Source organism: Grampus griseus (assembly GCF_964374135.1).
Source record: "Grampus griseus genome assembly, chromosome: 15".
Lineage (NCBI taxonomy): Eukaryota > Metazoa > Chordata > Mammalia > Artiodactyla > Delphinidae > Grampus > Grampus griseus.
The window spans coordinates 35565490-35589013 of NC_139009.1; the positions used below are offsets into that span (position 1 = coordinate 35565490).

Below are 23524 nucleotides of genomic sequence, written 5' to 3' on the forward strand. Positions count from 1 at the left end.
AAATAACGTCTTCTAGAATCTTGCATCCACAGAGAAGGTGCAGAATCATTGTGTTATGAAGATGAAAGTTGGATTTGTGGTTGATAACTTCATTGCCTTAGGTTATGATATTGTTGAACCCAATGGTTATTGGGTCAGTGATTATTGCAGATAACTTTTTGCATCCTCACTTGGTCACTCCATGAAGGAACTTGGTCTCTGTGATAGAAACAAAATGTTGTTCTGAAAAGGGTATTACAGTTTACATGTGTTCTCTTACTACATGTATTAGCTTGCTAGGGCTCCCAGAACAAAACACCGCACATTGGATGGCTTAAACAGCAAGATTATTTTCTCACAATTTGGGGTCTAGAAGTCTTGGATCTAGGTGTTGCAGGTTTGGTTTCATCCAAGACCTCTCTCTTTGACTTGCATGTGGCTGCTCTCTTGCTGCCTCTTCACGTGATTGTCCCCCTGTGCACATGCCTTATTGTCTCTGTGTGTCCTAATCTCCTTTTTTTGTAAGGATATATATATATAATATATATAATATATATGAATATATATATAATATATATAATATATATTATATATATATTAGGGTTTACCCTAATGACCCAATTTTAACTTAATTAACTCTTTGAAGGCCCTATGTCCAAATTCAGTCACATTCTGAGGCACTGGGGGTTAGGGCTTCAACATATGAATTTTGGGGAGACAGTTCAGTCCATAATAGTATATATCATTTGTGATGAGTTTTAATGACAAAGTAGTATGGATGAAGTAAATTTTATTGTGAATTATTAATGGTTATTATAAACTATTACAACATCTGAAAGAACTACAGCTGTAAGTTATATAGGGGAGAATGTAGAAGATTGTAGATGTGTTAGCACCAACTTTTTGTAATCACCACTGGAAAAGTAACTCAGACTCTATGACCTACTGATTCAGGTCACACCTAATGTGATTCAGGAATCCTGGCTAACACAACACTGCCACTAAAATTTGGGAAATGTATTGGTAATACGCCTTCTGCCATTCTTTGAAATTTTTTTTTTTTTTCTCCTAGCTGGGCTACATGACAGGACCCTGTGTTGGTTGGTGTCTCATGGTCCTAGAGAAATTTGTAGACCCTCTCCCTTATATACTCTTACATGTGACAATGGTGATTGTTTTCTCCCCAATGAATCCTGGGGCTGACCTGGACTTTTAACTCACACTGCTACAGTCTCCTGCTTGTGGATCCTTCCTAGGGGTCTCATAGAGTGGGACCTGTTTTGTGATGTATCCAAAACTGATCTCTTTTGGGTTAGTAATTCCTTAAGGGAATGTTCTTGTTGAAATACAAAATATTTTCATTTTCTACCTATATTTGGGAGACCGAAGGTGACTATCTCTTAGGAAATATAGTCCAGAGTTTTAGTTTTTCTGTTTCATTGTTACTGTGTTAATGTAGTTACGATCTATAATATTGGTGGAATTATTTAAGCTTCAGGAGTGTCAGACTGGATTTAAAGTTTTTCCTCATTCAAATAAAGGCATACTGTGTTTATGTGTTATAGGTGTATAATGCATTTACGTAGATGTGTGTATATATTCACACACATACTTGGTAAGATAGTTTGATTAAAAAATGAGAAATTTGGGCTTTTATGGGTAATTGCTCTATTTTTAAATTAGTGGGGTCATGGAAGGTTCATGGAATATGAAGTTCAGGTTTTAGCTCTTCCAGTTACTTGCTGTGTGATCATAGGCAAGTCTTTGAACAAATTTTAACTCCTTATAATTGAATAAGAAACAGTAACTAGGGGCTTGCCTGGTGGCACAGTGGTTAAGAATCTGCCTGCCAATGCGGGGGACACGGGTTTGAGCCCTGGTCCGGGAAGATCTCACATGCTGCAGAGCAACTAAGCCTGTGCGCCAGAACTACTGAGCCTGTGCTCTAGAGCCTGTGAGCCACAACTACCGAGCCCGCGTGCTACAACTATGGAAGTCCATGCGCCTAGAGCCTGTGCTTCGCAACAATAAAAGCCTCTGCAATGAGAAGCCCGCACACCACAATGAAGAGTAGCCTCCGCTTGCCGCAACTAGAGAAAGCCCGCGTGCAGCAATGAAGACCCAATGCAGCCAAAAATAAATAAATAAATAAATATATTTAAAGAAAAAAAAGAGGAATAGAATTAAGATCAGTGAGCAAGATACAAAACATTTGCCCCCTGACATTTAGAACTCCCTGTAAATGGAATGTGCAGACCTGAAGGTCTGTTAGTTCTTTGTGACTGAAGTTCTGAATTTGTTGGGTCATAATAGAAGGAACTTATGTATTGTGGAATGTGGTAATGAAAGTTGATTGTTTATTTTCATTTTGAGAGTCTCAAAGTGTAGGGTCTTGTTTTGTTGTCTTTATAAAGGTAAATAATTTATGTCACATTTATATAATTAAAACAATAACTATAAAAATATTTATTAGTACTTTAAAGTGTAGATTAATCATCAAGAAATGTCATAACATTAAATATCCCAAAGACTCATCTGTTATTTCTTTTCCTTCTCCCTCTAGTGGGCAGAAATATTTTAAAAACACCACATGGAAAGGGTTATTAGTATTGAGCGTATCACAATATAGTCTCAGCTTTTTAGAAGATTAATAAATGTTAATATTTCAGAATCATTAAAGAAAATGCTTTATTCCTTTCTAGGCATAATAGTGGATCTTTGAATGTTGAAGATGTTCTTACCAGCTTTGACAATACAGGAAATATTTGTAAGTTATATACCCACTGTATAGAAATATTTTTAGTGTTTTTAAAGTGAATTTTTAATTTTTTTCACAGTGTTTATTTTATTGATGTGTGTGTGTGTGTGTGTGTGTGTATGACAGAACATAGGTCAGGAGGAACACTGGATTCTCCAGTACTATCCCTTTTGTTTCTTGTTTTCATTTTGACCTTTTCAGTTAATCAGTCCAACAGAGGGGCTGTCTCTCCCTTCTTTGCTGTGTTTGGGTGTGTGTGTTTCTACTTCTTGCTTCTTCTCTCTTTCACTAAAGAGTGAACCCAGAACATTTTTCTTTGCTGCTAATATACTTTAATACCAGAATGATTTTATTTTATGCATTATTATAATATTATAGGATATATTGATTTCTTATCTAAGTCTCTGATTAAGTCATAATAGATTTCTCCACTGAGAAAATCATTTAATTATAATGTCACGTAATGAAAGAAATCAAACAAGAAATATCCTTATATCACTGTGTTAAACAGCATACCATGATAGAAGCGGTGTACTCCTTTATGTGTTGCATAGGCTATTTTTCTTAAGATAGTGGATAATCAATGAAATATTATCATTTTAAATGTAAAAATTATACTCAAATACTTCTCAGGAAATTTCACAACTGTAACTACTTATTGTCTGAACTAAAATAACATATTCTGCTAACAGTACTACGTTATCAAATGCTTTCTAATTTTCGATCTGCATAGAATAATGTCCAGCAATACTCAGGCAATGATTTTGTTCTTATGCCCACACGATGGCAAGCTTTTGATTGTGGAGGAAAAAAATTTATGTATTTTGTCACTAAGGAATCTAACTATCCTAAAATTATCCTAAAATATTTAAAATAATGTAGGTTTCTTTTTCACGGATAGTGTTAAGTATACCTTTTAGTTTCTCTGTGTTGGCACTTGCTGAATTCTTTCCCAGTATTTTTCTTGGGGGTTGGGGCAAGGTCTGGGTAAGGGATACTAATGGTGGTTGAGGACACATTCTCCTTTAGTTCTGTGGTAATGTAAAATATCATTAAGTCAGGCTTATGCATACCCAATTTAGGAACATAATTCTAGAACCTTAAATGTGGATTTTTGATTTGGTAATGTAAAAATCAAGTACTGTTCCCAATGGCTCGGTATGAAGTAGGGCCACTAGCTGGCAGCATTATGTAAAATAAAAATATTTTCCTAAAGGTCTAAGCTATTATTTTGTGTATGAATAATGTGTTACACCCCCCCCCCCCACCGTAAGTTGTTGTTGCATTGACAAATGCAGAAATTGTATGTTAAAAGCTTTTTTTTCCCCCACTGCTGCCCATTGTTTGGTAGAAAGGTTTGAGCCTTTGGATTGAGACACACCTACATTTGAATCTTGGTTCTGAAATTAATCTTGAGCAATTTATATTATCTCTTTGAACCTCAGTTTTTTTTCATGTCTTAGAACTGGACATAATATATGGAAAGTGTATAACATATTGTATTCCTCATACTTGATACTCGGTAAATGAAACTCTTTATTATTACCAGTGGTGAGTACCTCTAAAGCTTTGCAGTTTTTTTTCTAATAATGAAGAAAGTATTTTTAAAAATTATTCTGGGGCTTCCCTGGTGGCGCAGTGGTTGAGAGTCTGCCTGCCGATGCAGGGGACACGGGTTTGTGCCCCGGTCCTGGAAGATCCCACATGCCGCAGAGCGGCTGGGCCCGTGAGCCATGGCCACTGAGCCTGCACGTCCGGAGCCTGTGCTCCGCAACAGGAGAGGCCACAACAGTGAGAGGCCCGCGTACCGCAAAAAAATAAATAAATAAATAAAATAAAATTCTGATGTTTTAAAATAAACTATTTTGATTGAACTAACAAGGTGGGAAAATAGATCAAATTAGAAAAATAGTAATTTATTAAAATGTCTTGTCATAAATGTGGTCTTTTTTTAAAAAATAAATCTATTTATTTATTTATTTTTGGCTGCCCTGGGTCATTGTTGCTGCGCAGCCTTTCTCTAGTTGTGGTGAGCAGGGGCTGCTCTTCATTGTGGCGTGCGGGCTTCTCATTGTGGTGGCTTCTCTTGTTGTGGAGCACGGGCTCTAGGCGTGTGGGCTTCAGTAGTTGTGGCACGCGGGCTCTAGAGCGCAGGCCCAGTAGTTCTTGTGCCCGGGCTTAGTTGCTGCGGAGCATGTGGGATCTTCCCGGACCAGGGAATCGAACCTGTGTCCCCTGTACTGGCAGGCGGATTCTTTTTTTTTTATTCTTTTTTGCGGTACGCGGGCCTCTCACTGCTGTGGCCTCTCCCGTTGCGGAAAACAGGCTCTGGATGCACAGGCTCAGCGGCCATGGCTCACGGGCCTAGCCGCTCCACGGCATGTGGGATCTTCCCGGACCGGGGCACGAACCCGTGTCCCCTGCATCGGCAGGCGGACTCTCAATCACTGTGCCACCAGGGAAGTCCGGCTGGCGGATTCTTAACCACTGCACCACCAGGGAAGTCCATAAATGTGGTCTTAAAAACCTGAATGTATTGCCAAGTAAGAAGTGATAAAAATAAGACTTCTTAAAACATTTTGTTTAGTGTAACTTTTATATTATACTCTTTAAAAATGTATAATGATACTTCAACTTAATGTAAAATTGATAAATTCCTGTTACAATAAAGTAAATCTTGATTATAACGTTTATATAATCTTTGCCAAGGCTTAAAGTGATCAAGGATTGAAAAAGTGATTTCTCATTTGATGTCTCAAATGTTTGATTTTACCCTAATGGTGACATTAGATTGAGTTTGTGACTGGAAAACCCAGCAGAGGGCGCTAAAATCACAATTCTGTCTCAACAGATCAATATAACTGGAATAAATACCTTGAATAGTAACCCTAAGCTTTCATCATGTAAACATAGAAATATGTATGTGTAAACATCTGTATTTGATTTATTTCTTATGTATTTAATATATTCAACAATTCATTAATACAAAAGAATAGATTTTCCTGACTGATATTTTTCTTCATTTTTTTTCATTTTTCTTTAAACAGGACAATTTATTTTTATTGTTATTTATTTTAATTAATTAATTAATTAGTTATTGGCTGTGTTGGGTCTTCGTTGCTGCACGCGGGCTTTCTCTAGTTGCAGCGAGAGGGGGCTACTCTTCGTTGCGGCGCGCGGACTTCTCATTGCAATGGCTTCTCTCGTTGCAGAGCATGGGCTCTAGGCACGTGGGCTTCAGTAGTTGTGGCACACGGGCTCAGTAGTTGTGGCTCGTGGGCTTTAGAGCGCAGGCTCAGTAGTTGTGGCGCACATGCTTAGTTGTTCCGCGGCACGTGGGATCTTCCAGGACCAGGGATTGAACCCTTGTCCCCTGCATTGCTAGGTGGATTCTTAACCACTGTGCCACCAGGGAAGTCCCAGGAATTATTCATTTACTTCAGGAGTTAGTTTACAGGTTTACATAACTTCCTGATAATAGAAAAAATAACTTAATTAAAATACTTTATAGTTACAACCCCCCATACATGTTTATACAAAATACACATATGTGAATATATACAAAATATATTCATGTTTAGTGGAACTATTAATCTCAATTTTAAGTTAACTTCAAAAACAAGTAATGCTTTTATTCATTGTAAATTTTCAAAGATGAGACAATCAGTCTTAGTCCGAGTTTGTTTATGCTCTCACCAGAAAGATATGGAAAAAATCTTTAATTTTGGAAAATTAATGAAACCTCTAGATAATTTATTTCCTGATATGTTAGAAAAGAAAATATTCTTTATGTTTACCTCTGTTATTTTTACATGTGTGGCTTGCAAAATGTTTTATGTTTTTGAGATATCCTTTCAGTATTTGAATTCCTTTGAATGTTGTAGGAAGAAATTAAAATGAATCTCCACACAGTCATTTCTCCATAATGATTCATTGCTCTATAGGATATGACCCCAATCTTATTTTTACATGTTTATATTTGCTGCTGTGGAAAACAAATTATTTTGAAAGTCAAGCTTCTTTTTTGCTTACCTCTAACTAGGGTTAGGTATGCATATTCCATCTTTGGGTTCTAGTACTTGAGAACGTACTTCCTTTTTAAGTATCAAAGCTACTCTGTGGAGAGGTTGTGTCTGCTATTGATTCATCATGCCTGGAAAGAGATGCAATCAAGCAACCTAGGGAAAAGTATAGGATGCATCCTTCACTTCAGACGAGGTGCTGGCTGCTTCTGTGTTTCACGTAACATGCCAGCTTGGGTCACAAGAGAGTACTCTGCAAGCACGCAGCAGATCTCTTGCTTCTGTTTTCTCTGTGGGCAGAGTCTCCTTTCCAGCCAGTCCCTGACCTCCAAAGAAACCCCATCATGCTGTATCTCTTCTGAAACCATTTTCTCTTTCTCCAAGTCATCTCTTTCCTCTACTGAAATGAATTTTTGAAAAATGTGATTCTCTTCAGCACTTAGTTGATCCAAATTTACTGTCATAGTATATAATATAACTATTTGCTACGTGTGAAATCTCATCAGTGCTTGGGATATAATTGCTTCACTTAGACTTTTTAGCACGTCGTCCTTGACAGCATGAACATATGATTAATACTTCTCATACAATTTATTGTATACAATATATACAATATAATGTGTATAAGCCATTAAAGGCTTAGGAAGCCAATAGTTATTATATTTCATTGCAGTAACCTAGTGTGATTCAGGAGTCCTGGCTAACACAACACTGCCACTAAAATTTGGGAAATGTATTGGTAATACACCTTCTGCCATTCTTTGAAATTTTTTTTTTTTTTCTCCTAGCTGGGCTACATGACAGGACCCTGTGTTGGTTGGTGTCTCATGGTCCTAGAGAAATTTGTAGACCCTCTCCCTTATATACTCTTACATGTGACAATGGTGATTGTTTTCTCCCCAATGAATCCTGGGGCTGACCTGGACTTTTAACTCACACTGCTACAGTCTCCTGCTTGTGGATCCTTCCTAAGGATCTCATAGAGTGGGACCTGTTTTGTGATGTATCCAAAACTGATCTCTTTTGGGTTAGTAATTCCTTAAGGGAATGTTCTTGTTGAAATACAAAATATTTTCATTTTCTACCTATATTTGGGAGACAGAAGGTGACTATCTCTTAGGAAATATAGTCCAGAGTTTTAGTTTTTCTGTTTCATTGTTACTGTGTTAATGTAGTTACGATCTATAATATTGGTGGAATTATTTAAGCTTCAGGAGTGTCAGACTGGATTTAAAGTTTTTCCTCATTCAAATAAAGGCATATTGTGTTTATGTGTTATAGGCGTATAATGCATTTATGAGATGTGTGTGTATATATACACACATACTTGGTAAGATAGTTTGATTAAAAAATGAGAAATTTGGGCTTTTATGGGTAATTGCTCTATTTTTAAATTAGTGGGGTCATGGAAGGTTCATGGAATATGAAGTTCAGGTTTTAGCTCTTCCAGTTACTTGCTGTGTGATCATAGGCAAGTCTTTGAACAAATTTTAACTCCTTATAATTGAATAAGAAACAGTAACTAGGGGCTTGCCTGGTGGCACAGCGGTTAAGAATCCGCCTGCCAGTGCAGGGGACACGGGTTTGAGCCCTGGTCCGGGAAGATCCCACATGCCGCGGAGCAACTAAGCCCATGCGCCACAACTACTGAGCCTGCACTCTAGAGTCTGCGAGCCACGACTACTGAGCCTGCATGCCACAACTACTGAAGCCTGCGTACCTAGAACCCGAACTCCACAACAAGAGAAGCCACCACAATGAGAAGCCTGCGCACCGCAACCAAGAGCAGCCCCAACTCGCCACAGTTAGAGAAAGCCCACGCACAGCAATGAAGACCTAATGCAGCCAAAAAAAAAAAAAAGTAACAGTAACTACCTTGTAGTGTAGTAAACATCATATTAGGTAGCGTGAAAATAGTATGTAAACTGTAGATAATATTTGTATTAGTTTTTATTGTTAGTATTGATATCATGTCTCATTTGTTCTTAGACCTTCTCAATATCTTTGATATTGGAAAATAGCACAAGACAGGAAATATTTTTGGTGTGTGCCATCCTGTTTTAATATTTTGTACATGAAAACATAGTGCAAAGCTACATTATTAAAAGTATAGTATTACTGCAGAAATACATATATAAATCAGTGTTTTAGAAAAGAAGGTTCAGAAAGACAAAAATATATGTGATTTGTCACATGATGAAGATGGAATTTCAGTAAGAGTGGAAAGGATAGATTTTTCAATAAATAGTATTGGTTAGGAATTTAGAAAAAGATAACAAACCAAATCTCTCCTTTATACTATATAAATACCAAAATAAATTTAAGATAGATTAAATATTTAATTAAAAAATTCTAACACTCACAGATTTTTCAGATGAATAATTTTAAGATGTTGAAATAAGGAAGACCCTTCTACGTGTGACGCAAATCCCTTGAATTTAAAGATGAATAGATTGACTAAATAAAGATTTAAAGTCACTTTATTCAAAAAGTATCAAAAAAGTTGAAAGACAAATGACAAACTGGTAATTATTATTTATGAAATATATGCAGAGATGTATTCTCTTTATTGTGTGAAGAGCTCCCACGAAGAAATAGCAAAAACAGGCTGTAGATCTATAAGAAAAAGACAAAGCATAGTTGAAAATTAGAAAAAGGTATTTCACAAAAGTAATACCAATACTCTATAAACATATCAAATGATTATTTTACTAGTAAAGAAGTAACGAAGTGCAATTAAACCAGTGAGATAGAATTTTTGTTATCAGATTGGTAAAGGTGAGAGAAGATAAGCCATGTTCAGCGAATTGTAGGGAAATGGACCTTCGCATCCACTGTTGGTGGGAGGGTAAATTGATTCTACTTTTCCAGAGGCAATCTGGCAATATCTTTCACAATGTTAAGTACCCATTTCATTTGACTAATAATTCTTTTTCTAAGAAGTAGTGAAACCAATATGCAAAGGTGGAATGTAAAGGAATTCATTATAGCACAGTGAATAACTGGAAAAAAACATAAATCTTTAATTTTAGGTGACTGGCTAATTATGGATAATTCATGAGATGGAATATTTTGTAGCTGTTCAAGATCTCTAAGACATATTAGGTTAAAATATTACTGCAGGGAATATGATTCGATTTCTGTAATATATATACACTCATTAAGTAGGTATGTGTATGCATAGTACTATGTCTATATATTCATAGTGTTTGTTATGGTATTGGAGTTATGCATGATTATCACTTTCTTCTTTATGCTTTTTAGTATTTGTTTCCTTATTGCTTGTATTAGGTAATGTTGTTTTTATTTTGAAAAAAGTAGATATTCTTTAATTTACAAATTGAGTATTAATTTTTTTTTTACTGAAAGCTGTGATAAAACTCAAATTGCATAGGACAGTACTGTGGAAAAAAGGAGCAATTCATTTTACTACTGATAAAAAATGTAAAGTATTTTATTTTTTTTTAAAGAAGATGTTGGGGGTAGGAGTTTATTAATTAATTAATTTATTTTTGCTGTATTGGGTCTTCGTTTCTGTGCGAGGGCTTTCTCTAGTTGTGCCAAGCGGGGGCCACTCTTCATCGCGGTACGCGGGCCTCTCACTATCGCGGCCTCTCTTGTTGCGGAGCACAGGCTCCAGACGCACAGGCTCAGTAGTTGTGGCTCACGGGCCTAGTTGCTCTGCAGCATGTGGGATCCTCCCGGACCAGGGCTCGAACCTGTGTCCCCTGCTTTAGCAGGCAGATTCTCAACCACTGCGCCACCAGGGAAGCCCTAAAGTATTTTATTAAACAGCACTTTTGTCCAAGGAGCTCCCAGCATTGTTGGATGTTAATGTGCTAATCTCCCAATACACTTAAAAGAAGTCAAAGATCAAATCATTCTAGCCCCATATTAGGTCATGGGAGTATAAGGAGGTTAAAAACTCAATGGAAGAATTTTGAGCTTGAACAGAGATAATTTGTAAGTGCTCTGTTGAAAAATAAATTTTAAGGTTCAGTGCATTATATGGTTAGCATGGTATGCTAACCATATAATATGGTAATTGTCTGCAGCCTTGAGACTATAGGAGGCCCCAGTGAGAGTGGGGAGCTGATGTCAGTATGCAGCACTGGCTCTGGATTTGGCTCTTAGGCCCTCTTGAGAATCACAATGTGTGTGTAGTCTTTATTAGAAAGACTTCTAGAGGATAGGTTAGAAATGATTTCTAGAGGGTAGGTTAGGTCTCTAGATGGTAGTTTTCCCAGATATGTATCTCCAACTGTCTGACTTCCTAGTTGCAAGTTGTCAGGCAGTTTTCTCTTTTGACACAATATTGGGTAAGCATGCCCCTAAGCCATAAACAGAGTCACATGCATTTGCTTTTACTATTTACCACAGAAGGAACATTTAGAAGATGTCTCTTTTTAATTCACTTTAAAAATTTTTATTTGAAATAAAAAAAATATGGAGTTGTAATGATTCTCTTTGATAAAAGAAGGTGCTGCTATCATGAGGAAAGACTGAAGTAAACCCTATAATCCTTTCTAGATTCATAACATGTATTAATGCTTAACCAAGGTATTAATACTGGAAGGTAGTTCATGTCTTTGTCATAAACCTGCTAGTTTTTCCATCCTTTATATATTTGAAGGGATGTTCCTAATTTAAGTGCCTCCAAGTTTTAGCAGAAGATATGCCAAGCAAGCCTGCGTCCCCCCCAGCAAATACTAAGTAGTACTTCTTTATCTTCTTTTAAATAGCTACCATTTCTTTTGCATCCCTTACAATATTAGGAACTTTGTGAATACTATTCCCATTTAATCTTCTTAACAATTTTGCAAGTGGTGAGGAAACTGATACTCAGATAAAAATAACTTGCTTAAAAATTAATATTTAGTAAGTGACCACAGAAGAGTGTTTGCCTATTCTATTTCTTAAAGGTAGCATATCTCCAAAATGGCAAGAAATGAATTTTAAAAGTTCATGGGAGAAATGAAACTAAAAGTGGTAACTTGGAGTGCTAGAAAATAACTTTGGCAAATGGAAAAGAATTCTATCCAGTGGATTGTGTCTCAGAAGGGACTAATTAAAGGTCACTGGAAAATGGGCTCTCTAGGGTTTCTGAAAGGTAGTTGACAATCTAATGGCGTGGGGATTTCAGGAGTGAGGATGGGACGAAAGAATGCATTTTCTTTTAATAGTCTAAAACCAAATGTGGGTTTTATTTTATTTCAGATTTTCTTTTCTTTTTTGAGAAGTGCTGCTTTTTGCAGAATAATAGAATAGTAATACTGATTTGTGTTTTTACATAGCCCGTTCTCTAAGGTATTCAATGTGTTTCTCAAGCTTATGGTTATAGTGATATTTACAAATTGCTTATGTAAACACAAGTCACACAAAAGGCTCAACTAAATGAATATTTCTGTCTTTAGGAAAGTAGTGTGGATTTGGACAGCCTTTCCACGGAGAATAGTGGATATTTGGACATTTGTATGGCCTGTATGTGTTGCCCGACGCATGAATGCTTGATGTGAACAAAATATTTGATGACTGAATGAATTTAGTATTTGTGTATATGTATCTCATCTTTTTTATGTTCTCCTCTCTCACCCTTCCCCCTCCACTCCCAGCCTTGAATCTAAGTGTTTGTGTTATATCCTGGGAAGGTGGGGACAGTTCATGGAAGGAATGAGGAAAAGTTTCCTATCATTCTGTCTGTGTATATGAGTTGGAAAATGTGGATGTATTATGTGTATTGGAGATGCCCCACATGCTCACAATCTGCTTGTTCTGGATCAGGTAGAATTTTTGCTCCTGGTGGCAAATTCATGGTTTGTTTGAAGCCTTTGCCTATCCAGGTGGTTGTAGGCCAGACTTTTGTGTCTTTGCCATTTCTCAGGACTCCATTAGTTTCTGACTAAAAGATGTGGTGGAACCTAGACTTAAAACTTAAGTATCATTTTTAATTGTATGATAGTCAAAGAATGACAAATAATATTTTGATGAATCCTGGACGTTGGTTTTATTTTAATATTTGACAACTTAATTGGAATTTAGTGGGGATTCGTTGGACTGATGTTATGAACAATTGAGAAGTGGCATGTATTTATGTAAACCATGACTTCTCTGCTTGTACTTGTCCCCTGCATACCTTTAAAGGAGAAATTAGAATAATTAGAAGGGGGAGATTGATTCATATTGCCTCCTTTGATCTTTCTCTCTTAGGTCCTACAGATTTGTAGTTTGTATTCTACAATTTAGCACTGACTTTTGTATCATATTGTATTAACTATTTGTTAATCTTTGTCTCCCCCAAATAAAATATAACCCCCCAGATTGCAGGCACAATAGCCTCTCTGGTTCAGTCTCAAGGGGTGTTAGTCTAAAGTCCATGCAACAAAAGTATTTTTAAATAACTTGGGTATTTTACCTCTCTTGATTAAATGACTTGAAAGCAACACAGTCTTTAGCAATTTTTCTTTTCTTTTTTTCTTTCTCCCATCCTCTATTGTTCCATATTGATGCTGATTCTGCACTTTTACATACAAAACAAAGAAAAAACTTCAGAAAACAATTCTGTTGTATCCATCATAAGATAATTCTTGTCTTCCCTTTTCCCCACTTTCCTTCTGATTCTCCATCATAGTACTGAGGAACTAGTCTGTCAAGGTAGGATCCTCCTTGGAGGCTGTGAACCTGGGGTAGTCAGGGGCAAGAGACTGAAGCAGATCAGTTTCTTTTAGTTAGGGTGACTATACAGTCAAGTTTGTCTGGCATGATCCCAGTTTATACCTATCATTCTTAGCACAATTACTAACAGTGCCTCCTTTCACTCCCCAAATGTCCTGGTTTGGATGATAAATAATATTCCAATTTTTAGAAGCCCAAGAAAGAGAAATATATTGGAAGATTACATCAATTATTTATATCTAGTCACACCTCTTAATTCTGCCATAGTACTTTGCACAAGGTCTGGCTCAAGTGGTATTCAATATGTATTGATTCATTTGAATCCTTAGTCACACTCAAATGAATCATTCATTCACCATAAGTGTATTTGTATTCAGTATACATAACAGAGAGGTAAATCTAGGCCTCAATTTTTGAGGACGTATACTACAAGCCTCATAAACTAAAACTGAAATTAGAACACATAACAAGTTTTGATTAAGCTAATGCAATAATTGAAAAAAAATTGAATTACTGCCAAGATTTGAAAATAGGAAGATTCACATAACAACCTAGATTTCCACTTTCTCTTTGAGAAAAATAATGATCTAGTGGTCTGAGCCTGATCTTACGTGGTAATCATTATCTGGAGCTGAGCAGATTCTCCACTTTGCGCCCTCACGACCCACCCACGGATATTTAAATTTGCAACTTCTGATACATACTGTGTATTTGGAGGCACTTATGGCAGGTTTATCTTGGTACATTTTCAGATCATTTAGTTATATATTTAAGAAGAGTCAATTCTGATTAGTCATTTTATTAAAGCTAATTAAATAAAATACTTGTAAATTCTTTTGGAGATCAGCCTTTTTTAATTCAACAGATTAGTCATTCATTTTGGGGAAATTTTTTTCCGATACTAAGAATGTCAGTAACTATTAACTAACATTTATATTGTTACATTTAATAGAAAATATTTAAAGATATTATTTTAAATATTTTTCAATAGCCAGTATCTTTAAGAAAACATATTTTTGAAACTTAATCACTTCAGTTTAAAATTATAAAATATCTTGAAAAATGAAATTGAAAACTAGTATAGAGCTATAGGAGAAATTTTAAATATTTGTGGGTGTATATATGTGTATGTGCATGTATATGTATATGTGTGTATATAAAAATATATAGTTAACTTTATCTTTGCCTCTTTATAGATTGGAAAAGAAAGAGCAGTCTCAACAAGTGTTTATTAAGTGCCTATTATGTGCTGTCCTGCATTTTCAATTCTCAAATGATTTTTCAACCTTGACCTACTACAAAGAAATAAAACATTCTTTCTACACATGTTGAAGAAACTACTGTATTAAAATCTAGATAAATATCTCACTGTCTGATGGATCTAGGTACATGGATGGTCTCTGTGAACTATGTCTTAAGTCTCATCAGCAAACATCTTTTAAAAATAATTTAAAATAGCTACATTGTTTCATTAATGAAGAATTCACCCTGGTAAGTTTTAGAATATTGGCAAGAAAACGGCTTGATTTTAACTACATTAAATATGAATTTAATGGCATGGACATATTATCTCAGGACATGATTTCATTTGTATATTTTTAAGGCTTAAAATATTTTCAGTTAAAATTCTCTATCTTATAGACCATCAATTTGAAGTCTTTTCTGATGCCTTCTGACCTGTTCCAGTTCGATCTTTATGCCTGCTGCAAACCTTTCATCTTAAAATCTCCCTTCACTGTCATCCTGGGGATTCTTATCATTTCTCTTTTTTGTTGGATTTCCCAAATACCGTGGCTTTCTCTTTGTTTACTCCATCATTTTGGGTGATGATAAACTCCTGTAGGTCCCTGAGACAGTAAGGGGAAATAATTTTTGAGTTCTTGTGATACTTTGGCAGGAAATAAAATAATAGAATTTGAAATAGTTTCTTCTTCAAAATTTTACAGCAGTGTTTTGCAGCTTCTAGTGTTTCATTTGAGAATTCCAGGGCTATTCTAAATCGTTATCTTTTTTTTTTTGTGGTACGCGGGCCTCTCACTGTTGTGGCCTCTCCTGTTGCGGAGCACAGGCTCCGGACGCGCAGGCTCAGCAGCCATGGCTCACGGGCCCAGCCGCTCTGCGGCATGTGGGATCTTCCCAGACCGGGGCACGAAGCCGTGTCCCCTGCATCGGCAGGTGGACTCTCAACCACTGCGCCACCAGGGAAGCCCCTAATTCTTTATCTTTTTTACGAAACTTAGTTCTCTCTGGAATTTGACAGAATCTTTTCTTATTTTCACTATTCTAAATTTTACAATATGGTATCTTGGTGTGGCTTAATTTTCAAACATTGTTTTGGACATTTGGTGGGCACTCAGTGTAGAAAGTGACGTTTTTCAATTCTGGGAAGTTTTCTTGAATTATTTCTTTAATGGTTGCCTCCCTTCTGTTTTCCTTGTTGTCTCTGGAACTTCCATTTTTCAAATGTTGGACATCCTGGACAGGTTCTCTCTCTTTTCATCTTCTGTTTTGCATATTTTTGACTTTTTCTGTACTCTCAGGGATATTTCTTTTGTAATAGAGGCCTTCATCAAATACCTGGTGATCTTTAAGAGCTGTGTACTATAAAACTGATTGGACGCTATGAGGATATCCTAGCTTGTTGATTGTGGATTTTGCTGTGGGATGATCTGACTGGGCTGCTCCTTGGGGAACCTTGGATGTCCATATGTTTGGGTGTTTCTCTTGAGCTGGTCCGTTTCCCAGAGAAAACTCTTTGAGTCTGCTGCCTTGGGAGTGTGTATATCTTAGCTGCTAGCATTTTGGGTTGGGTAGGAAGAAGAGTCTCAACATTCATTTGCTCACTTTCTCTTTAAAAAAATATTTTACTTTATCTTTCACTGCCCTCCCTCATCTGTGCTAATGCCCTATAGTCCAGAGCCCCTAGGATTTTGCTGTTTGGAGACTAGATGGGAGGACAGAGTGGAGGAGGGTTAGTTGCTCAGCTGTTTGGAGAAGGAGATAAGATTTCAAGATCTAACTGCTTTCTAAATATACTTTCAACAAATCCTTCTGTATTTAGCCCATTCTCACCTCCATTCACAGAGATGTAAATGACTTCCCCCACTGCCAATTTAGGATTCAGTTTTTTGCTGTCATCTTCTTGTGCCTTTATGAACCCTCGTTTTATTTTCACGTCTACTTACTTTTATTTTAGAAAGGGAGTGGAAGCTAGTATGTATATTCACTCTAACATCTTTAATTACCATTTTAACACACACATATGTGTGTATGTATATATACATACAATATGTATACACACACATACATCAATCTCACATAAATTCTAACAGCTTAAAAATAACTTAATAGGGGCTTCCCTGGTGGCACAGTGGTTGAGAGTCCGCCTGCCGATGCAGGGGACACGGGTTCGTGCCCCGGTCTGGGAAGATCCCACATGCCGCGGAGCGGCTGGGCCTGTGAGCCATGGCCGCTGAGCCTGCGCATCCAGAGCCTGTGCTCCGCAACGGGAGAGGCCACAACAGTGAGAGGCCCGTGTATCGCAAAAAAAAAAAAAAAAAAAAAAACTTAATAAAATTTTTAAAACTTCATTTAAGTAGACCATATATGGTTCTTGTCAGATGTACACTAGAAAAATATTTCCAGTTTAAATATATGGAGATGAATCACCAAGGCTTTGCACATGTTTTAGGAATTATTTTCTTCCTCATTTCTGAATCTCTCTTTAGCCTTCAAGATTCAACTCAAATGTCACCTCCTCTATAAATTCTTTTCTGACTCTCCTAAGCTACACTTCACTGGTCCTTCTTATGTTTACCTGTAGACTTAAAAAAAAGAAAAGTCATTAAAACATCACATTGTATTATAATTGTGTCTAAATTACTCACTGGACTGTAAGCTCCTAGAGACAGGAATAATGTTTGTATCTACAGTGCCTGGCATAAAGTGAATAGTCAGTAAGTGCTTTGTGGATTAGTGAACTTAATATTTAAAAAAAGGGACACACATTTTTTAAAAATTTTTAAAATTTATTTATCTTTGGCTGTGTTGGGTCATCGTTGCTGCACGCAGACTTTCTCTAGTTGTGAGCGGGGGCTACTCTTCGTTGCGGTGCGCAGGCTTCTCTTGTTGTGGAGCACGGGCTCTAGGCTCGTGGGCTTCAGTAGTTGTGGCACGTGGGCTCAGTAGTTGTGGCTTGCAGGCTCTAGAGCGCAGGCCCAGTAGTTGTGGCACATGGGCTTAGTTGCTCCATGGCACATGGGATCTTTCTGGAACGGGGATTGAACCTGTGTCCCCTGCTTTGGCAGGCAGATTCTTAATCACTGCACCACCAGGGAAGCCCCCCCCAAAAAGGAAAACACATTTTAAATAAATTAGGATACGATTATTTTATAAATTGTTCACTGTGAAAAATAATTTACTTTAGGATTCCTTTAAATAATCCATATCCTTAGTGCTCTTAAAATTCCATTATGTGCTTTTTTTTTGAGAAATACATTTATGTCTAGTGTCCCTTTTGCATATCTGTGTGCATATACAGGCATTCTATATTGTTCTACTTTAGTAGGAATGTTACTTATATTTTAAAAGAAATAAATGTTATTCTGTTACACATTGGTGACATTTTTCCTTCTAAATAACTTTTTCTGGGAGAGCACTAAGTGGCCATTCACCTAGCCTTCTGATCAGTGCAATGTATTTTAAGCAGCTAGTTCCAAAATACATTCAAGTAGTATGTCCTATTCCTCATGAATTGCTATTTCTTTGCTTAAATTTCCCACTTGGACCACCAGCAATCTCTTAAGTACTTTTCCTACCAGCTAATGCTAGCTTTTAAAAATCTACTTAATGTTACTCCTTTCTTTCTCTTTATTGCCTCTGTCACTTAATATACCTCTATGCCTGTCTGATATTGTTCCTTTTCAAGGTCTTTTTATGCTTTTAGGATGATCTTTCTTAGTCTCTTTCTACTGTCTTAGATGCTTTGATTCTGCTGTTTCTTCATTGCAACGAGCTCAGTACAGGGAGCAAATAAAAATGGGTGACTTTTTTAAAAAGTTATGTACAATATTAAAAAGAATACAAGTGCTGGTGTTTAATATTTAGTGTTTCAGAAAGGGTTTTGATAAACTTTTATTAGAGCCGTTCATGGAGATAGATGGGATTTGTTTAAATTTCATGGATAAGGGGAAAAGGGGAATGTTAAATTTGCCAATTGTTAAAGCTGAATGATGGATAAATGGGAATTAATTATTTTCTATTCTTTTATTTTTGGGTATATTAAAACTTTCCCATACAAGGTGTAAAAAAAAAAGTCATTTTTCATTCCTTTTCACCTAGCAATCCTACTTTTTGGTATCTGTGCTCCAGTATATAAGGACACATGTGCAGGGATGTTAATTACAGTATTATTTGGGTTGGAAAGGAAAATACCTTGGAAACAGTCTGTTGAATCTATTCCTATTTAATGGAATTGTTGGATAGATTATGGTGTATCTGTACAATGGATTATTATGCAGCAATTAAAAAGAATGAATTGAGTTATATGCTATATTCTGGAGGGATGTCCGAGATGTATTGTTAAGTAAGTTGTATAGTGTGTGTAATGCAATTTTATTTTTATAAAAAGAAACTGTGTGAATATGCCAAAGCTGAGAAATATATACACCAAATTATCGTTATTGGTTATTTCTGCAAAATGGGACCTTAGGACTGGGGTGGGGGAAAAATTAACCTTTTCTGTATTAATTTTGTATTGTTTGATTGATTTTAAGTATGTATTACTTTGAAGGGAGGAAATGTAGTAAAGATTTTTAAAATAAATGTAAAATTAGAATCTTTTCAAAATGAGTGTCAGTTCATCCATGATAATAAAAACTCTTTTTACAGTTTTAAACAGAAGTGGAAAGTGATGTGCATATAGGAAAGCAAATGATGAATTATATCATAGTTTGCCTTCAGAAAGAAAAATAAATGAATTGTTGATACTCATGTCTATGGATTGAGTATATATTGAACTCTGACCCTATTGCCAATCTTCCAACAGAAATTGCCTGGTGACAATTAGAACACTTTGGCCACCTCTGCATTAATTCAGTAGTTCCTAAAAATCTGTGCCTAAAACTCGAGTTTTTTTGTTACGGTGATTGAACTAATCTATTTCATAAATAAAGATGTCCCATTTTCAAGAGGCCAGTTTAGCTTAGAACTAGGGTACATAGTTAGGGTTCTTTGATTGCAAGCAACAGAAACTCTGGCTAACTTAGGCAAAAAGAAATGTTTTGGAAGGATACTAAGCAGGTAATAGAATTTAAGTTTCACTTGACAGTTGGGCATTTTGCTTTGTCTTAGTATGCCTCTAATATATTTCCTGCTTTTAATTAACAACATTGCACTGAAAGTTCCTAGCCAAACACCTTTTGTCATCTGGCCTTTCAAGGATTAAATTTACTTGTCTTTACAAAAAATATATATATATATTTTTAAGGGAAACGTATACCATCAGTTGTTTACATTGTGCTCTAGTAAATGGTGAGTTTGGAATTATAGTTTCATTTATTATAAGAAGTAAAGCATTCAAATACTTATGGATAGCCTCAACCTACATGTTTTATTTTAGAATTGTCACCATTGAGTTTTTTCTTTACTATTGCATCAATGTCTGTGTGTGTGTGTGTGTGTGTGTGTGTGTGTGTGTGTGTGTGTCTTTAGCATAGTGTTTTGGTTTATCTTTTTTGTTTCTTGTTTTAATGGTAAAATTTCCAGGGAGAATCATTTTAAATGCTTTTTTGTGTTAAATTATAATTTTGTACCTATGCTATATAATTTCTATCTACTTAACTGAAACACACTGATTTTACATTATGATTTTTTAAAAATCTGAACAAATTTTGAATTTTTCCAGTTAATTGTCTGTGTTTCACAACACTCTTAACACTATTTTTATTATAAATTATAAATCATTTATATTATATATTATATGTAAATTATGTGTACATATAAAAATTATTAAAGACCAGCTTTAATATTTTTCATTTAGAGAAGCATAAAATTCTTTCCTGTGTACCAGATATAGGGAATACTTTCTCTTATATAGGATACATTGCACTTAAAATAGAATCTGGCTCATTTTTCTCCTTTCCCTACTTTGGGGCCAAGCTTTCAACTGGCAGTAGGAGTAGAGGTGTAAGTGGCAAGTTCAGGGCCAAACTTTCTAACTAACCTTCCTTCCTTCCTCTTCTCTCTTCCCCTTTTTTGGAGTCAAGGTTTATGCTCAATATGGGCAGCGATGGCGGGGGTCGTGGGTGGGGGGGCGGCGGTTAGCAGGTGTGTACATTTGAGGTTGAGTTTTCTGCTTTGCAGCTGAGAATCTGGTTACATATCAAGGGGTGGAGAGATTGAGCAAATAAATAAACACATTTGAGGATATGAGAGCTAAGTTTCTCAGTATCAACAAAGGGAATTATAAATGTGGAAAGGCTGAAGGATAAAACAAACCGTGTGGTATTGAATTAGAATTGGGAGTATCAGAATGAACTTATTGCTTTGCTGGATAGATAGAGAGGTGTGTGTGTGTGTGTGTGTGTGTGTGTGTGTGTGTGTATTTCCTAGCTCTGTCTGGGTCTGATAGCGGTGAGCCCACCTTGCACTCAAGTCTTGGTTTCTAAATATTCTCTGCTAAAAAGAACTAGGGCTCTTTGAAGAAATGGCTGACCCCAGGGCTGGGCATTTTATGTCATAAGGTAAGGAAGTACTCAAAACGTGAATAACACATGCCCAAAGAACACAGGACCTGGTTTGAAGATAATTGAACAAGTCTGAGATAATTGAGTATCAAAATAAATGATAAAAACAGATTGTAACCCTTTGTGTAAAATAGGACTCCATGAATTTATACTAATATTCATAAATATAAAAATGAGGGAGAATAGAAAATTCTACCTATATCAGAATGTCATTTAGTAAATCTAGAACAGGCAGTATAAAAATCTAGAACCCTGGCACTAATGCCATTTTGGGCAAGATAATTCTTTGAGAGTGGGGGGAAGGAGGGAACTATTCTTACATTGCAGGATGTTTAGCATCATCCTTTCCCTCTACCTACTAGATATTAGCATCCCTCCCTACCTCCAGCCTCCAGTTGTGAAAAACAAAAATGTCTCCAGACATTGCCAAATGTCCCCTAGGAGGCAAAAATCACATCCCCCTATTCTCAGTTGAGAACCACTGATCTAGAAGGAATGATAGAATTACAAAATTACCTTTGGTAATTATCATAGTAATAACTGATTGAGACATGAATTATCAATGGGTGCTAAAACAAGTGAAAATTTGATAAGGAATAGGATATGTATTAATCTCAAAATATCTCTCCATAAAATACTGATTACTAATTAATTGATACATACAAGCTTATAATTAACTTCACAATAGGAAAACCCAGCAGATACCACTGTAACCAGGTAGTAAAAATTAACATCATCACTAATGGGGCAAATCCTCCTAATATGAAGCACTGAGAGAGCACAGCATTGCTTCTGTGATATTCCTGCTGAAAGTGTCAAGTCATGAGGGAAATCAGACAAACCCAATGGGGACATTCTACAAAGTAACTGGACTGTACTCTTCAAAAATGTTAAGATCATGGAAGATAGGGAAAGACGGAAGATCTGTTCTAGATTGAAGGAGACAAATGAGGAGTGATAACTAAATGTTAACGTGGGGTCATGAACTGGATTCTGGACCTACAAAGGACATTATAGGGATGATCAGAGAAATTTGAATGGGGTTTGTGGATTAGATGGTAATGTATCAGTGTTTGCTTTTTGATTTTGATGATTGAATTGTGGTCGTGTAGAAGAGTGTCTTTTATTTGTCAAACACACTACACCTCCTTGAGAATTTTCAGTTTCTGTTCTCTGTGTCTTTTCTCAGTTCTTTGTGTGGGTGGCTCCATTACATGGACTCAGTTGTCACCTTCTGAGAGAGGCCATCTCTAACTACCCTATCTAAAGTACCTACCCTTTCAAAATCTGTATCCCTTTATGTTGTTTGTTTTATTTATAGCATTCACTGTTACCTGTGATTACCTTCTTATTTCTTTGTTTAATACTTGGGTCCCACTACTGAATGGAAGCTCCTGAGAGCAGAGGCCTTCTCTGTACTGCATCCTTGGTCTAAAACAGTTCTTGATACCTAGTGGAACTGCAATAACCATTTGTTGAATCAGTGACTGTACCTATGAAATCTGGCCTTCTCTGTCATCTGATTGGTCATGTAACTAATCTGGATATGTTAAGATGGGTCAGCAGGCACTTTCTAAATGTTGTAGAAGTTAGCGTCTACTGAGAAAAGTGGTTTGGATTGGGGTGTGGGAGTGGAAGGGAGAGAGAAGGGAACGATTAAGAGAGAGAAAAGAGTACAATTGTTTGGTATAACCTAAAATACTCATGGATATTGCTTGGATGTGCTTGAAGGTTTGGACTGAATACAGCTTCTCTAGGGCATATTGTCCAACCATTGAATTAAGACCCAATGAGTTGTTGGCATCTAGTTCATTCTACTTTTTGTGCCAGCCAGACTCACTTTAAGGCTGTAAGCAGTTTTTTTGTTTTTGTTTTTTAAAGAAGCAGAGGCTAAACATTGTGCAACACAGAACAGAATGGTAGAAGTAGGTAATATTGAGTAATTCTGATCTCAAGCTCCCATGTCTTACGGTCTTAAGGAATACATATATACCTTTTTCCTGTGAAATAATTCTTAAATAATCACCCAGAATTGCTTTTGACATTGCAGCAACCTTAGGCCATTGTGAATTGAGACCAAAAAAATGGCAGATAAGCTGCAAAATTATTGCCATATTAACTGACCAAGAACGTAATTTTGTTGCCTTTTAGATAGGTATATTTAAGGTAGAGCTATATGGGCAAGGTCAAGGGAATACTATCACAATTAAAAATGTAAAACCTCAAAAACTTGATCAGTTGAAAATATACTTTTTCATCTTATTAACATTTTAACGTGCCTTCTTCTGAGCCATTAGTTACATCTATGTTTAGAATTTATGAGATTGCCCAGTAAAAGAGATTTCAGA

General features: G+C 36.3%; 1 protein-coding gene across 1 annotated transcript in view; it reads left to right on the forward strand.

Annotated features, from left to right (window-relative positions):
- The window catches only part of CAMKMT (calmodulin-lysine N-methyltransferase), a 401051-nt gene that overhangs the window by 25675 nt on the left and 351852 nt on the right, over positions 1-23524 (forward strand). The window contains exon 3 of the mRNA XM_082672327.1: positions 2682-2746. Coding sequence (XP_082528453.1) covers positions 2682-2746 — 65 coding nt within the window. The remainder of the gene's footprint in view (positions 1-2681; positions 2747-23524) is intronic.